The 16,461-nt window shown below is 42.3% G+C and overlaps 1 protein-coding gene across 3 annotated transcripts in view; it reads left to right on the top strand.

The window, feature by feature from the left end:
- The window catches only part of LOC142108161 (Fc receptor-like protein 3), a 131,838-nt gene that overhangs the window by 101,515 nt on the left and 13,862 nt on the right, over window positions 1-16,461 (top strand). Inside the window, exons 2-8 of one of the 3 annotated variants that reach the window (XM_075191775.1) lie at window positions 5,418-5,699; window positions 6,210-6,485; window positions 7,793-8,056; window positions 9,611-9,874; window positions 10,030-10,293; window positions 11,979-12,236; window positions 12,957-13,238. The exons of 1 other annotated variant lie outside the window; for it this stretch is intronic. In XM_075191775.1, the coding sequence (XP_075047876.1) occupies window positions 5,418-5,699; window positions 6,210-6,485; window positions 7,793-8,056; window positions 9,611-9,874; window positions 10,030-10,293; window positions 11,979-12,236; window positions 12,957-13,238 (1,890 nt within the window). The remainder of the gene's footprint in view (window positions 1-5,417; window positions 5,700-6,209; window positions 6,486-7,792; window positions 8,057-9,610; window positions 9,875-10,029; window positions 10,294-11,978; window positions 12,237-12,956; window positions 13,239-16,461) is intronic. One more of the 3 variants, XM_075191774.1, reaches the window with a different exon arrangement.

Genomic DNA, 16,461 nt, shown 5'->3' with positions numbered 1-16,461 from the left:
AAGTGGCGGTATGAAAAATGTAATGGGAATGTAAACAAATGAATGTAATTTTATTATTTTACAATGAAGGCAGTATGAGAAGTAGCGGTATGGCATACTATCATATACACCTCACTTCCACCACAGATTACCTTTCAATTCGCACAAATTGTACTTTGTCTTTAACTAAACTTAGGTATTAATCATAATTAACATGTCAAGAAACTGTAGTTCATGGTTAGCAAGCCCAGTAAAAACAAAACAGGCAGTCTCCTATCACTACCACGTCACAGACCGTCCGCTACCACAGTTACTGACTGCAGCCCTCTACCTACAGAAACATGAAAAATGCTGGAATGCAATAATTATGTTAATATGTCAGTCTTCTGCATGAATCCCATAGTACAACATTTAAACAAGTCAGACCTCCTCATAATATAAATCCCACCAGATTCAGGATAGTTGGCAGACTGCCCTGCTCTCTCCTACCTGTTCTCGGCACTTTCACGGCTTGTGGCTGCTGGTGTCTTTAGATCAGCTGCTGCTTGTCTGGATCCTGGAATGTTGGAGGCCCTATTTGGAAAAAAAATGGGTACACGAAATTTAGTAAACTCCAACCAGCCCCAGTGTTAAATCAATATAGCACCCACATTTTATAAGTAGACCTCTCTCCAACCAAAACATTAAATTAATAGCATACACATTTAATAAATAGACCTATTTCCCTCGAAACAGGCTCTAACATTAAAATAATAGTGTTACCATTTAAAAAAAGAAACCTATTTCCCTCCCACAAACAGCCCCTCATACACACACATAATATAAATACACTGGCCCCTCACACACACATAATATACATACACTGGCCCCTCACACACACATAATATACATACACTGGCCCCTCACACACACATATTATATTAATATAAATGGTGCCTCTTTATTTTGAGGTAAGAGAGGTGTCAGATATATATAGTGCCTCTTTATTTTGAGGTAAGAGAGGTGTCAGGATTGAGGTAGCGGGTCAATTGAGGGAATAGTTAATGAGCACGGGTCATGGGGAATGTCAAAGAAAATCTGGGGAGAGTTGTAAGGGTATTGTTGGCTGAGGAGGGGCCGTGTGGGGAACAGACTTCTAACTCACATCCCCGCCCTGTGCCCTGCAGTTTCCATCACACATGTCCCCCCCTACAGCTTCCAAACATGTCCCCCTCAGCAGCTTCCATCAAACATGTCCCCCCCCTGCAGCTTACATCAAACATGTCCCCCCCTGCAGCTTACATCAAACATGTCCCCCCTGCAGCTTCCATCAAACATGTCCCCCCTGCAGCTTACATCAAACATGTCCCCCCTGCAGCTTCCAAACATGTCCCTCCCTGCAGCTTACATCAAACATGTCCCCCCCAGCAGCTTCCAAACATGTCCCCCCCAGCAGCTTCATCAAACATATCCCCCCTGCAGCTTACATCAAACATGTCCCCCCCTGCAGCTTACATCAAACATGTCCCCCCCAGCAGCTTACATCAAACATGTCCCTCCCAGCAGCTTCCATCAAACATGTCCCCCCCTACAGCTTCCAAACATGTCCCCCCCCAGCAGCTTCCATCAAACATATCCCCCCTGCAGCTTACATCAAACATGTCCCCCCCTGCAGCTTACATCAAACATGTCCCCCCAGCAGCTTCCATGAAACATGTCCCCCCTGCAGCTTACATCAAACATGTCCCCCCAGCAGCTTCCAAACATGTCCCCCCAGCAGCTTCCATCAAACATGTCCGCCCCAGCAGCTTCCATCAACATGTCCCCCCCTGCAGCTTACATCAAACATGTCCCTCCCTGCAGCTTACATCAAACATGTCCCCCCTGCAGCTTACATCAAACATGTCCCCCCTGCAGCTTACATCAAACATGTCCCCCCTGCAGCTTACATCAAACATGTCCCCCCCTGCAGCTTACATCAAACATGTCCCCCCCAGTAGCTTACATCAAACATGTCCCCCCCAGCAGCTTACATCAAACATGTCCCCCTGCAGCTTACATCAAACATGTCCCCCCTGCAGCTTACATCAAACATGTCCCCCCCTGCAGCTTACATCAAACATGTCCCCCCCAGCAGCTTACATCAAACATGTCCCCCCCAGCAGCTTCCATGAAACATGTCCCCCCCTGCAGCTTACATCAAACATGTCCCCCCCTGCAGCTTCCAAACATGTCCCCCCCAGCAGCTTCCATCAAACATGTCCCCCCCAGCAGCTTACATCAAACATGTCCCCCCTGCAGCTTACATCAAACATGTCCCCCTCTGCAGCTTACATCAAACATGTCCCCCCCAGCAGCTTACATCAAACATGTCCCCCCAGCAGCTTCCATGAAACATGTCCCCCCCTGCAGCTTACATCAAACATGTCCCCCCAGCAGCTTCCAAACATGTCCCCCCCAGCAGCTTCCATCAAACATGTCCCCCCCAGCAGCTTCCATCAAACATGTCCCCCCCTGCAGCTTACATCAAACATGTCCCCCCTGCAGCTTACATCAAACATGTCCCTCCCTGCAGCTTACATCAAACATGTCCCTCCCTGCAGCTTACATCAAACATGTCCCCCCTGCAGCTTACATCAAACATGTCCCCCCTGCAGCTTACATCAAACATGTCCCCCCCTGCAGCTTACATCAAACATGTCCCCCCCAGCAGCTTACATCAAACATGTCCCCCCCAGCAGCTTACATCAAACATGTCCCTCCCTGCAGCTTACATCAAACATGTCCCCCCTGCAGCTTACATCAAACATGTCCCTCCCTGCAGCTTACATCAAACATGTCCCCCCTGCAGCTTACATCAAACATGTCCCCCCCTGCAGCTTACATCAAACATGTCCCCCCCAGCAGCTTACATCAAACATGTCCCTCCCTGCAGCTTACATCAAACATGTCCCCCCCCTGCAGCTTCCAAACATGTCCCCCCTGCAGCTTACATCAAACATGTCCCCCCCAGCAGCTTACATCAAACATGTCCCCCCCAGCAGCTTACATCAAACCTGTCCTCCCTGCAGCTTACATCAAACATATCCCCCCCTGCAGCTTACATCAAACATGTCCCCCCCTGCAGCTTACATCAAACATGTCCCCCCCAGCAGCTTCCATGAAACATGTCCCCCCCTGCAGCTTACATCAAACATGTCCCCCCCAGCAGCTTCCATCAAACATGTCCCCCCAGCAGCTTCAAACATGTCCCCCCCAGCAGCTTCCATCAAACATGTCCCCCCCAGCAGCTTCCATCAAACATGTCCCCCCCTGCAGCTTCCATCAAACATGTCCCTCCCTGCAGCTTACATCAAACATGTCCCTCCCTGCAGCTTACATCAAACATGTCCCCCCCCAGCAGCTTACATCAAACATGTCCCTCCCTGCAGCTTACATCAAACATGTCCCCCCCTGCAGCTTACATCAAACATGTCCCCCCAGCAGCTTACATCAAACATGTCCCCCCCAGCAGCTTACATCAAACATGTCCCTCCCTGCAGCTTACACATACTTGCCAACTCTCCCTGAATGTCAGGGAGACTCCCTGAAATAGGGGTTATCTCCCTCACTCCCTGAAGAGTCTGGCATTCTCCCTGATGCTGAGCCAGTACAAGATGTGGTTGGCTTCGCCATCTGTGGCATGATGACACAGTTCTGAAATTGTGTCCCATGTCCATGTATTGATGCCTATGGAGGTGGCCATTTTCATGAAGACAAAGATTTAATCAAAGACTGACAGGTAAGACATGACTTCAGTAATGGAGACAGAAATGTAAAAGACACTTCAGTCTCTAGAGATTCATTAGCTGCTTTTCTTTAAAGCAGGCCTGTCCAACCTGGGGCCCTCCAGATGTTTGTGAAACTACAAGTCCCAGCATGCCCTTCCAGCTATCAACTGGTTATCTACCAGCAATGCATGCTGGGGCTTGTAGTTTCACAACACCTGGAGGGCCGCAGGTTGGACAGCCTGCTTTAAAGCATAGTTGCCTACTTCGCATTTCTGGGAGACCTCCCGGGCTCCCGGGACAGCAGGGCAACCTCCCAGTTCTCGCCCCCGCAATAGGTAAGTTGGGGGGGCTTAATGACACAAATATTGTGTCAAAATTATGCGATTCATCCATCCCCGCACACCAACCTCCCCGGGATCTCCCTGAGGCCAACGAGGAAAAGTTGGCAAGTATGAGCTTACATCAAACATGTCCCCCCTGCAGCTTACATCAAACATGTCCCTCCCTGCAGCTTACATCAAACATGTCCCCCCTGCAGCTTACATCAAACATGTCCCCCCCTGCAGCTTACATCAAACATGTCCCCCCCCAGCAGCTTACATCAAACATGTCCCTCCCTGCAGCTTACATCAAACATGTCCCCCCCCTGCAGCTTCCAAACATGTCCCCCCTGCAGCTTCCATCAAACATGTCCCCCCCCTGCAGCTTACATCAAACATGTCCCCCCTGCAGCTTACATCAAACATGTTCCCGGGGGGGGTGTCGTGAGTCGGGGGAGGGGCAGATTTTTTTTTTAAAAAATCTCCTCTCTCTTTACCCCCCATCTGGGCCCCCTGAGAGCCTCTAGGCCCTAGGCAGGTGCCTAGGTTGCCTAGCGGTAAATCCGGCCCTGGAAGGTAAGTCTGTTTATTTTCCGATCGGTTTTTCATAAATTCGTAATTTCTTTGTAGGGCTTGTCCATGTCGGAGTAGTGGTAATTGTAAAAACGACTACCACCGCCATGCAGCAGCCTGTCACAGATAGACCGAATCCTCTCACGCAATGCAGATCTGTGTCATTTTTCTTTCTAGAATTAATAAAAAGAAAATACTCTATGCAAATAGTCTAAACTGTTTCATATGAGATGCGGAATTACCCTTAGGACCGGAGCTATTTTTAGGCAAATTTAGATGGTCGCCTAGGGTGCCAACAGTTAGGGGAAGCGTATAAACAATGAATCATCATAATGTCACTTATTGAACATTTTAATTTCTACGATGGCCCCACATCGAGTGCTGGTCACTGACATTGAGTGGCAGTACCCAGTTTCTTACCAGTGAAGCTACTGTTGCTCCTTTATGTCAGTGATATGCTTGAGCATGGTGCTTGGATATGATGTCATAACCCAGCGCCACTCACAGTCTGAGAGACAGGAGATTATGACTCTTGCATGTAAGGGTAGGAAGCAGAGTTTGGGGGAGTAGTGTCCGAGGAAAGGGTTAGAAATGTGCTATCTCCATGCTGGGGGGTGGTTGCCGTGTAGGATGCTGACAGAGCCTGAGCCAGCCCTGGATTACCCTTTATATTCTCCATGGAAAGCACCAATATCCCATCCAAAATCTCTGAAGAAAATCTTTTTTTTCTCATTTGCTCGTTGTAAATGACCCACATTTCCCACCGTACCCAGAATTTTATTATCATCTTTTTCAGATATTTTTGTTACTCCAGAATTAAAAAATAATCAATATCCAGTAACGGAGGGTGATGACGTGACCCTGACCTGTTACACAAGACGTAACCCAGCCAGATTTACTACAGAACTGCAATTTGCTTTCAACAGGAATGAGCGGAATGTGCAGGAATTCAGTTTCCTTGATACATACACAATTCCATCAGCTAAACTGGAGGATTCTGGGGATTATAGCTGTGAAGTGAGAACTTCCACTGGCAGTGTGAGCAAGAGGAGTTATGGGTTTTCTATTCAGATAACAGGTTAGTGTGGAATATTGGAAGGTCTGTTCGGAGTATTACACATATGTCCACAGTATCATGTGTCCCATCATATTTCTACAGTCTCTGACAATCACATATGTGGGATGTAGTTTATAAGTGATTTTTCTGTACCATGTGCAAAAATTTCTTTGTTGGAGCCCTGGAGGAGGTTACATGATATTTTATCAGCACTTGAACATTCTACTTTGTATCAGGATTGGTCATCAGTTGGATTCATTGACTCGGGCGATTGGCTCTATGTTAATAATAAATTCTATTTCAGATTAAGGATTAATGTATGTAATATGTTATTCTAAAACTATACTGATGATTTGCGGATGTATATTGAGGGGAGAAAAATCTTCAATTCACAACATGTTCCAATAATTAACTTTTTCAGCCCTGAACTATTTATAGTCGTAAAATAATTTATATGTTACAGGAAAGATTGTCTATAACTTATACATTTTATCTTTTTGCAGTTTTAATTTGTATAATTTCCTCTTGTAGAGCTGTTCTCATTTCCAGAAATAAAAATACTTTCAAGTACAATAAAAGAAGGTGATTACATGTCTCTGACATGTGACGCAAGCTTCCCTCAGCTAAGACAGACCCCAACACTTGAATTTGCTTTCAATAGAAATGATCAGAATGTCCAGGGATTCAGTTCATCTCATACATACAACGTTCCGTCTGCTCAGCTGGAGGATTCTGGGAATTATACCTGTGATGTGACCACCGGCAGTGTGAGGAAGAGGAGTAATGTGTTGTATATTCAAATAAAAGGTGAGTGTGGAATACTGGGCCAGTCTCTGTCCTGTTCTATTCATTGCATTACAAGTATGGTCACAGTATCCTGTCCCCTCATACTTCTCCAGTCTGTGACAATCACATATCCTGGGATGTAGTTTACAGCTTATTTTTCTGTATCATGTACAAAAATCTGTATGTTGGAGCTCTGGGGTTACATTATATTGTATCTATCGTGCTCATCAGAATTTAAACATTCTACTTTGTGTCAGGAATGATTGATAGGTGGATTAATTGAATGGGATGAATGGCTCTAATATATTTAATTCCATGCTAGATTAATGATGTGTGTATGTGCTGTATATATAAAACTGTACTAAACAATTAGTTCTGCAAGCTTCCATTTTTCCAATATAAGTCCTTTGCCAACCCATTTTATTATCACTAGATTCCTTCCCCGTCGTGTCATCTGGTAATCTTAGGGAGATGAAATAGAAGTTGAGGCCACACATATACAGCTATATTATCCCCCTCCAATTGAGGATATGATTCTTTAAATCAAAGTACAATAAGTTAGGGTGAGCCAAGGTCAGGCACAGGCACATCCGTATGATTTAAACTCTTGGCATCGCCCAGATACGTGATTTTTAGCTGTATTACTTGTAACAGCTACAGGTCTGGTGTAAGTGCTAATTGATAGTGATGACAGACACACATCATCATCCTCACCATTTATTTATATAGTGCTACTAATTCCACAGTTGCTGTACAGAGAACTCACTCACATCAGTCCCGGCCCCATTGGGGCTTACAGTCTAAATTCCCTAATATAGACACACACACACAGAGACAGAGAGAGACTATGGTCAATTTGTTAGCAGCCAATCAACCTACCAGTATGTTTTTGGAGTATGGGAGGAAACCGGAGCACCCAGAGGAAACCCACGCAAACACGGGGAGAACATACAAACCCCTCACAGATAAGTCCATGGCCAGGAATTGACCCCAGTGCTGTAAGGCAGAAGTGCTAACCACTAAGCCACCGTGCTGCCATGCGTATCGGAACATGTGTATGCATGCAAGTAAGAGCACCTGTAAAAATGCATTTTATGTACATTAAGCACTACTAACATCCTGATATATGAATTTCAAGTAAAATGATGAAAAAATATTTTTTAAAATGTATTTTTTATTAATGATTAAAATGAATAGGTGTAGAAGTGTAGATGCAATTTCCGCCCGATTTCTAAACACGCATTCCTTGATGTGTCTATTTCGTCCTTTTTGCCATTTGAAATATTTCCGCACAAGTACATCTATTTATATAATATCTTGTCTTGCAGGTGACGCAGTCAGACCTATAGTGACATTTACTCCTAACTGGGATCATGTATTTAGAGGGGATTCAGTGACTCTGTCATGTAACGTGAGATCTACTGAACAATACAATGACAAGTACTCGTGGTATAAAGATGATACATGGTTATATAAAAGAGCACAGACATTAACAATTACATCTGCTGAAGAGAAAGACATTGGAGATTATAAGTGCAGGTTCAGCACCTTTGGTTACAGTCTCCCTGCCAGACTGTATGTTAATTCTAAACGTGAGTAATCTTGCAATAATATGATCAGATTTGTTTTTTTTTTAATAATAATAATACATAATTAATGAGTATAAACTACTGTGGAACACTGTGTATTTTGCCTTTGGCAATTAATAATGTCAGAGAGTGACAAGAATTACAATATATTTGCAGATGTTCACCCAATATTTTTCCTACCACTTCTCTGAATAATACGTCATTAATTTATCCTGTTTACTGAAGAGAGATTACACCACCAAAATACACCCCCAGTGCAGTGCTAACAAGTATAATTACGAACCCCGTTCCCACCTTCAGGAAAATGATTTCACATAAAATCAAATGCTCTCTCAAAGCTTCTTGCTATAAAATACTTCATTAATCGACATGTTGGGCAAGTTGGGCATTAAATATGGTGGCAGTCATAATTCATGTATCAATAATGATTCAGCTATTCTATTCTGTTATCTATGTTCTGTGTATCACAGCATTCTGTTCCTTGAAGACATATAAATCTTAATTTAAAATAAAAATGTGCCACCCATACAGGGCACTAAATCAGCTGTGGCATATTAATAGCATAAGTAAGACATTTATGAGTGATATATTTCAATTATGCCATTTTTTGAGCAGGATGCATCATATGAAAAAAATAAAGATTTTGGTCCTTAGATTATCTGTAACTTTATAATTGGCCTCTAAATATTGTAGGAATTTTTCTGATATACCCCAGCCAAACCAATCCCAGTCCTGCTCAGGTCCTAGCGGGCAAGATCCAGACCATTCCACAAGTAGTGCAGGATCTCTCGCTTTGCTTGGCCTCAGGAGGACGCCTCACAGGCCTTGCAAGCCACCCTGGCACCAGCAGTTGAGCCCAGCTAAACTTACATGCATTTTATGTGCATTAGGCATTACTAACATCCTGATACATGTACATATGTATTTCATGAGAAAAACTGATGATACAATATTTTTTTTTTAATGTATTTTTAGTTATGATTAAAGTTAAAAGGTGTTAATGTATTTATTATTGTTTTCTATGCTTTTTGGTGGGACTTTATACTGCACATAAGCATTGTGCTTATCCTGCAGTCTGTTTGTCTGTCTGCATACGGCAAGCAGCGTATAGGCAGAGCGAACTTATGCCCAGATGCAAATGGAAACGTTTCTTCAGATCCGCTTGTACTTGAATACAGGCGGACGTGTGCGCAATTTCTGTCCAATTTCTAAAAACGTAACTTGCGTTTACTTTGCATTCCTTGATGAATCGGACCCTCTGGGGCATATTCAATTAGCTTTTGGATTCGCGGTAATGCGCCGGAACAGCCGCGAAACGTAATACACGGTACCGCAATAACGTGGATTTTCGTTCGCAGCCCATAGGGTTGCGAACGAAAATCTGCGTTAATGCGGTACCATAATACCCGCAAGAACGCGCACTTTTCGCGGCAACGTGCGTTACCGCGAATCCAAAAGCTAATTGAATATGCCCCTCTGTGTTTATTTCACCCTTTTTTTGGCACTTGAAATATTGCAACATACGTACATCCATTTTTATAATGTATTGTTTTGCAGGTGACGCAGTCAGACCTATAGTGACATTTACTCCTAACTGGGAAAATGTATATGAAGGGGATTCGGTGACTCTGTCATGTAACGTGAGATCTACTGAACAATACAATGACAGCTACTACTGGTATAGAAACAATGACTGGATAGATAAAAGAGAACAGACATTTACAATTATATCTGCAGAACTGAAAGACAGCGGGGACTATAAGTGCTGGGCCAGAACTTTTGGTCATAGTCTCAATGCCCGTCTGTATGTTCATTCTAAACGTGAGTAATCTTGCATGAATATGATTCCCATTTCCTCTTTTACAATTTTTCTTTAAAATGTCTCATGGTCATTAAGATTGTGTTTATAGCACATCATAATGTGCTTCTTTGGCTATGTGAATTGATATTGTGAGGTAGATGCATCTATTTTGCAGGTTCTGCAGTCAGATCTGTTGTGACATCTACTTACAACGTGAGAAAGATATTTTCTGGGAAACCAGTGACTATGACGTGTGATGTGGGATCTAATACACAAGGAAACCAGAGATATTCTTGGTACAAAAACAACAAGAAAATGAATAACAAAGAGAAACGGGATATACAAATTAATTCTGCAGAGACGGCGAACAGCGGGGATTATCAATGCTCGTCGGGAACTGGGGATTTAAGTTATCCCATCAGATTGGAGGTTTCAGTTGGTGAGTATTTACATTTATTTTTAACTAAGAAATAAGGATAAATTAAAGGGATTATCCACTTTTGACAGTAGGCTAATGTACACTATCAGCTCTGTCCCAGAATGCAGCCAATGACCCTGTGCCAAACTAATCTCGTAGAACACACAATGGGGGGAATTCAATTCTGCCACGAGCAACGCGGCGCTAAATCTATTACCGTTAATACGGTATTTTTAACCCTGATTTTTGCTTGTGGCTCCTTCGGCAACAACCAGCGCTAAAGATTATCATATTAACGATAATAATGCGCACTATTACCGTAATATCGGTAATAGTGAGCAGGCCACGTTGCTTTTGGCAGTAACGCGGCCAATTAAATTCCCCCATGGGTATTGGCAAGTCCTCTGTAATAATAGTATTCTGCTCAGCGCGCACCAATTTCCACAATTCAGAGATTTCAGTACTCCATGAAATGCATATCCCGCGTGTGTCTTTACAGAAACACATCCAGCAATGGTCAGCTCCCCCCTCCCTATTTAACCTGCCACACATTTAGCAAATGTGGGGGAGCTTCTGACACTAAGCCTCCCTTCCATTAACCAAAGGCAGGAGACACTGGGAGATGATAACAAGAGTGCAAGAGGAGGAAGTCTGACTTTATGGTCTCTCTCCTCCTGTGCCGCAAGCTCACCGCACAATAGGTTCCTGGCTACATGTAGGAGACTATTTATTAAGCCATAAACCATACCAAAACGGCTTTCCTGCATGGCTTAGGCATTTTCAAGCATCACTTCTATATAACAAAAGACTAACTCAAGAAGTATCATAGATATCTCCTGCATTAGGCTAAGGTTCACATTAAACTGCAGTCCCCGTATTCTTCAATGGGGGCTGTGGTCTAGGGCATTTTAACAACCTCCAAAAAACCTATCGTTTCGGAACTTGACCCCGATGGCTATAGCCATTCTACCCTATGGGGAGAGCACTGTGGTAGAGGGATCTTCTGATCAATCTCTACAGCCTTCCTTCTTTCCCATCCGTTAACCATCGTGAAAAGACTTGTCGCATGCACGACCTAAGGTCGCGCATGACAGTACAGACTCCGGAGTTGAGAGGTAAAGAAAGTCACCGCTGTTTCCTATCGGATGCACTGTCCTAGGATGATTTTTTAATAAATGCCCATGAAATATCAAACCTAATCATTGTGACATGGGAGGATATTTATTGGGGGGCCCTGTAGTGACAAATATAGCTATTTAAAGAAAGTGCATAGGTCTGTGCATGGGGCTGAACAAGGCAGATACAATAGATAGTATTTACATTGTTAGTGGAGATCCATAGTGATCTGTATACTAAGGCAAATATGGCAGGAAGATTGGGACATTTCCACTCTTTCCTCCGTATTTTATGGCTATCCCCAGGGGGAGTGTCTGTAGGAGTGCTGCCTCACTGCCTCTGTGCGGCACAACCCTCTGCTGTGGCAAAAGTCAACTCTTGTTGTCCAAATATTTTTTTTTATGTGATTTATGTTTGGATGAATTTTCACTGTAATTTGGTGGAATATGCTTCTGTATTAGTAACAACCTGACATGGTTGCTTCTGTGTCTTACAGAATTAACAGCTGGTTTAGGCTGAATTTCTTACTAAGATATAAAATTATGTTTTGTAGAGTAATGGAATACATGTGTTGTTATTTATATTTTCAGCCTCTGTCATATTGGAAGCGCCCAATTACATATTTGAAGGTGACCCACTGACTCTGAGATGTCGCAGTTGGTACACGGGTGAAGATAAAGAGATATTTATCCAAACAGATACTAAATCTATGCAGCCGGAAAGTAATACTTTATACATTCCGAATGTAGACACAACAATGACTGGGATATACCAATGTATAAAGAAAGTAGACAGTTATATTTCTCCTGCTCTAACAATAAAGGATGAGACGTTTATCTTTGTCCAAGGTAAATATGGAAACTTTAGAAATAATATATTTACAGTCCATAAGTGCATAAGAAAATCTGGGACATTGTGCTGTACTTACGCCTTAGACCTTCACTCCACACATTCTTCATGTAATGCCAGACAATTGTGTGTGGTCACCTAGGCACAAGCCTTCAAATGCCCAGCGTGGTAAGAAAATATAAAGATTAATTAGGTAAATGTGGGTTGTCATCAAAAAAAGCCTTTACCTTTAAATAAGATTTACTTGTATCACGGAACAGTAGATTTTTTTGCAAAACATATATATGTGTTGTAAGATATTTATTTGCAAATAAATGTAAAGACACAGTGCAAAATCCTCATTGGTGGGGTCACTTGCCTCTATGGGTGCTGCTCTGCCTAGTTTTCTGACAAAGTGCATGGGTTTGCAGGGGAACATGGCGAAGTTTGCAGTAGCCAATGGGAAGTGTTGGCCACTCCCCCATGCAGCAGCCTGCCACAGATAGACAGAATCCTCCAGTATAAGTTTGAAATAAGCAGGTAAACCAAGGGCCTGCAATGCCATCTACTCTGGCTGTATGATGAGGAACATGTGTGTGATCTGCAGGTGTATATATATATTTGTGCACAGCACACAACCAATCACAAATGTACAATATGAAATTAATCTTTATGTAACATTTGCTTGAAGGACTCACAGTTCCCACTATACACAGTAATGTTAATATGATCTCTTTCAGATATTTTTGCTATTCCAAAAATAAAAAATAGTCAATATTCCGTAACGGAGGGTGATGACGTGACTCTGACCTGTGAGACAAGACGTAACCCTGTCAGAACTAGCACAGAACTGGGATTCGCTTTCTACAGAGATGGGCGGAATGTTCAGGAATTCAGTGTATCTGAAACATACAGAGTTCCGTCAGCTCAGCTGGAGGATTCTGGGAATTATACCTGTGTAGTGAGAACTCCCACTGACAGTGTGAGGAAGAGGAGTAACGTGTTATCTATTCAGATAGAAGGTGAGTGTGGAATACTGAAATCATACGGCAAAATTATGACACAATGTTGTCATACCCCCATAGACCCAGCCACATCCACATTTACTCAGCACTGGGGTCATGAGTTCAATTCCCAACCATGACCTTATCTGTGAGGAGTTTGTATGTTCTCCCCGTGTTTGCGTGGGTTTCCTCCGGGTGCTCCGGTTTCCTCCCATACTCCAAAAACATACTGGTAGGTTAATTGGCTGCTAACAAATTGACCCTAGTCTCTCTTTGTCTCTTTGTGTGTGTGTGTGTGTGTGTGTGTATATGTTAGGGAATTTAGACTATAAGCCCCAATGGGGCAGGGACTGATGTGAGTGAGTTCTCTGTACAGTGCAGCGGAATTAGTGGCGCTATATAAATAAATGGTGATGATGATAATGATGATGATGGATGCAGAAAAATGAGGGCCATATGTCTAATTTCTAACAACTGGTTATTTATGGCAAATGACACATGTTGTGCTGTTTTTGTGTTGTGCTGGAGCTTCCTTATAAATACCTCCCAGTATTTCCCATTTCAATGGGACCATCCCAGTTCACGGGCCCTGAAAGTGGCCGGGCTAATCGGATGGTGTACACTGATTGTCTCAAGAAAATGAGGAAGTGATTGCAGCAGATCAAGGATGGGTTTGGGCAGTTTGGGCTGAGGCTATTCTTGCTCCAATTTTGCACTTTTAAATGTTATCAGTTATGCCTCCGGGGATCTGCACCTGCTACATATATGTTTTGCAATATAGGGGTTAACAATTTGTGTTAGTGTCACATGAGACAGTCAATGGCTTGGAAGATCTGGGTATAATTGTTTATTCTTACATTTTATTACTTAATTTTTTTAAAAAAATATTTTAAAATAATCTACTTCACCACCTCCTGTGCAATAAAACATTTTAGAAATACACTGAACTACAGCATAGCATTACATTTCTATTGCTCCAACAAATGGTATGATTAATAAAATTTGTTGCGGAATCAAGGGTGAAGGTTAGAGTGGAGTAAGCACTCATTCCCCAAACTTCAGTATTATCCCAGCTAGAGCTATTAAGGATGCTACTTTGGAACTAGCTAATGTGGGGGGATAGAGGAATGAGAGGGATAATTGTGGATCTGAAAATGTTACAATGAGTTATATTTGAAGAAGATAATGAGGAGAATGATGTATGTGTCCAAGACAGTCACCAGTGGTACCACCTTATTCCCATGTGGTGGTACCATTATCATACATGGGCAAACGTCCAAAAATTCCACCTCTTGCATGTGAAAATATCCAAAACCAGTCAACATTTGTCAAGGCAGCCGTAGCCTTTGTAAAACCACAATAAATAGTGATGGGCTCCTCCTACCTTCATCATCATCATTATCATTTTTTTATATAGCGCAGGCAAAATCTGTATCTCTTTAAAATTGGGAATAAGCACAGTAATAAAACAATACTGGATAATACAGACAGACCGAGAGCTGCTTTTCTGGATCGGGGAATGTGTGAGCCCTGTATGGAAAAAAGGAAGAGCTACATAAAATATGGAAGACTAGCAGTGAGTGAACCATTCAGGCCTCTTTTCCCCCCAGCCAGTCCCAAGGTTTAGTCAATAGCATCTAAGTATAATAATTAGGCCTCCCTAGCTGAAATTAATGCAGACATTAAATGAATAGCATTCATACTTGATTAATAGACCCATTGTCTCCCTTTTAGCTCTGACATTAAATTGCATTTACATTTAATAAATAGAAACAAAATAACTGTAAGGCGCTGCAAACACCCTTACAACAACCTGGGCTGCTGCTCTTCTGAGACAGAATCTGGATCTGTCAGATATACAAATGAAACTTGCCAACAAAGAGAGGAGCGCAAAGCACCAAGTACATTAAAATGCAATTTTTATTAGCATATACAAATAAAATATGAGATAAGCAATTTGCTAAATAGACTATTGACACATCGGACAAATAGCTATATATATATTAAAACTGACCAATGGTTGGAACAAGATGTGGCCAAATTAATTAGCATATGGTACCATATGGCGCAATGTTAACTTATAGCCGTTGGATATCCAATCTAGGGTTAATACTAAATACTGATGTTATAATCTTAATGAGCTGAATCCGGGAACGGAATGATGCACAAAACTGATAATTCTGAATCAAATCCACCAATGAGGTACAATGGACCCCGATATCAGTCCAGATGGTAGAAGGATAATGTGTCAGTTTGCGCTAACAACCAAGGCTGTTAATTGCATCATGAATTATAGGAGAATCCACCAAAGATGTTATGCGCCCCAGAGAGCAGGAATAATTGCTTATATCTTCTACTGCCGATATTTAGTCAGTCAGGTATTTGGTCGGCAATGGCAATATTCACTGGCTTAGGCAAAGTCCAAGATTCAAACACAAATGCGGTAAGCAATGTTGAACTATATATATATGGATACTTAGCTTCGCTATGCTCATCCGTGGATATCAAGCTCCCATTATGAAGATATTCTGGTGACTCCGGTAAAAATGGAAACAGCAATCCATGTAAGTATGGTCCCGGAAAGGATCCAAAAACAACTAATGGTTTGGGCTGGCCAGCACCTGATGAAATTTGCAATATGTAATACTCCTAACGCGTTTCTCGGCGTCCCGCCGCTTCTTCAGAGGTAAGTATAATAATAAAGTACAGCCGCGCTGGTTTAAATACATCCAAACGGTCACATGAGGTCAATCAGGTGATCAACAGCTGACTATCCGAACCAAAACTGTCTGGAAATTAAATCATCAGTACCTAACCCCCCCTTAGGATGTTGGTTAACCTCTAGACCCAATGGCTTTTATATATGTGGAAAAAATAGATGTATAACTTGTTTATTTGCTGACCACAAATGTACGAATTTTAATTCTTTTTCAACCAGTGAGAGTTTTGTCATTGAGAAAGTTCTAGATTGCTGTTCTGTCTATGTGATTTATCTTATAAATTGCCAATGTGGGATCTAGTATGTGGGACGTACTATTCGCAAACTCAATGTACGTTTTTTAGAACATCGCCGCAATATTTTAAAGGGTATCAAATCACACAATTTATCATTGCATAATAATGAATGTCAAAAAGGTAAATTAGAAGGTCTAAAAGTTCGAGCAATTGAACAGATCGATTCAACTATTAGGGGAGGGGATCGTTTTAATAATCTCTGTAAAAGAGAAGCCTTTTGGATCTT

This window comes from Mixophyes fleayi, chromosome 12, assembly GCF_038048845.1.
Source record: "Mixophyes fleayi isolate aMixFle1 chromosome 12, aMixFle1.hap1, whole genome shotgun sequence".
Taxonomy (NCBI): domain Eukaryota; kingdom Metazoa; phylum Chordata; class Amphibia; order Anura; family Limnodynastidae; genus Mixophyes; species Mixophyes fleayi.
Note: the sequence above shows the minus strand (reverse complement) of the source record. Positions and strands in the feature narration are given on the sequence as shown.